The sequence below is a fragment of the Nanorana parkeri genome, unplaced genomic scaffold, assembly GCF_000935625.1.
Source record: "Nanorana parkeri isolate BGI_ZX_2015 unplaced genomic scaffold, ASM93562v1 scaffold2742, whole genome shotgun sequence".
In the NCBI taxonomy this organism is placed as follows: domain Eukaryota; kingdom Metazoa; phylum Chordata; class Amphibia; order Anura; family Dicroglossidae; genus Nanorana; species Nanorana parkeri.
The window spans coordinates 97646-99342 of record NW_017309010.1 but is presented as its reverse complement, the minus strand read 5'-3'; the positions used below and the strand labels follow the sequence as shown (position 1 = coordinate 99342).

Below are 1697 nucleotides of genomic sequence, written 5' to 3'. Positions count from 1 at the left end.
AGGGTTAGATTTAGGGATTTGGTTGAGTTTGGTGCAGCTTAGGTGTTAGAGTGATCCTAAAGGGTTGATTTGAGATTAGTTGTCAAGTTATGAAGTATCATTATATTCACTTATTTCCAATATTAAAAACTGCCCGCCAAATAATGCCAGCACTGGGTTCTCCATAATCCAATGTACTTGTTTTTCTGCGTACCAGTTTTGTGGTTATTGTTGTTTTTAATATTAAGAATTGTTTGATATATTTTGTTTTTAGACATTTCAAACCATCCCCCAGTGATGAACCTAACCATACTCAGTACTTTCAACAACAAGACTTACATTAGCACCCAAAACGTCCAACTGTTTGAAAATGTAAAGATTACTATCATTGTAGTCACTATGTTCTGCCTGTGTTTCTTCTTCTACTTCATCGTAGTCCTTCTGATGGTTTACTTCACGACTCCTCATGTCCGGGAGAATGCACGATACATCCTCTTTGCTCACATGCTCATCAATGACACAATACACCTAAGCCTTGCACTCTTCCTGTGTTTTGGCATTGGATTCTACTTATATATTCCTGTACCTGTCTGCTATGTTCTGGTGACCTGTGCCACAGCTACATTCCGAATCACTCCGTACAACTTGGCGTTCATGGCCCTGGAACGATATGTGGCTATTTGTTTCCCTCTCAGACACATCATGTTGTGTACAGCCCAGAGGACATATTTTGCTATTGCAGCAATGTGGTTTGTTGGGTTGGTTCCTAATATGGCTGATCTGATAGTCCTCATTTCCTCTGTTGAGAAGAAATATTTCTCCCAGAATCTACTGTGCCAGCAGCAGTCATTGATTGTTCTACCAGCTCAGAGCACCATACAATCCTCAACCATAATTGTAAGTTTAATTCTGGTGTCTCTGGTCATTCTCTTCACCTACATCAAGGTTATGTTAATAGCTCGAAAAACTGGTTCTGGGAAGTCTTCAGCCTCCAAGGCTGGTAGAACCGTGATCCTTCATGCAGTCCAGCTCTTTCTATGTCTGCTCTCTCTGACCTCTTCATTTTCAGAATTATACCGCGGAGATTATTTTCTCTTTGTGATTATGTTCAATTTTTTGCTGTTCATGTGTTTGCCGAGACTTCTCAGCCCTCTGATTTATGGCATCCGAGATGAAGTGTTCAGTAAAAGCATTAAGAAGATGTATTCCACCAGCTAGTAATCTACCAGTCCTGGTCCAAGAAAGGTTAATATAGATCCCCTCTACTGTTCATTGTCCTGCAATGGATTACTCTGTGATAACCCTGCGTGCAGGCCAACTTCGGATTTTTTGGACGGACAATTGCACAATGACTTCAGTTGTCCCTTGCACAATATGGAGCATGCAGGACCTATGCCAAACATCATATTGTTTAGAACTATGGACTGTCAAATGTATTGCCTGTAGAACAAATGTAACAGCATCTGGTGATCTAATCTGGCCATGTGTGGTCCACTAGAAATGTAATAAACATGTCTGCACACAACTGTATTAAACATAAAGTGATATCTCATTAGCTTCCTTCAGGACCAAGGGTAGCTCTTAGTGTATGTACACCCTAACAATCACTCTAGACCCTGTTCCCTCACCACTACTTCGGTCACCCTCTTACTCTATCCTACACTCTCTTACTCACATTTTCAATCTTTCACTCTCTACAGGCATCTTTCCTTCCCCTC

The 1697-nt window shown here is 41.0% G+C and overlaps 1 protein-coding gene across 1 annotated transcript; it reads left to right on the top strand.

The window, feature by feature from the left end:
* Window positions 1-276: 276 nt before the first annotated feature.
* LOC108802243 (olfactory receptor 51E1-like) lies at window positions 277-1197 on the top strand. The gene has a single exon (XM_018574113.1). The coding sequence runs from the start codon at window positions 277-279 to the stop codon at window positions 1195-1197; it is 921 nt and encodes a 306-aa protein (XP_018429615.1).
* Window positions 1198-1697: the final 500 nt, after the last annotated feature.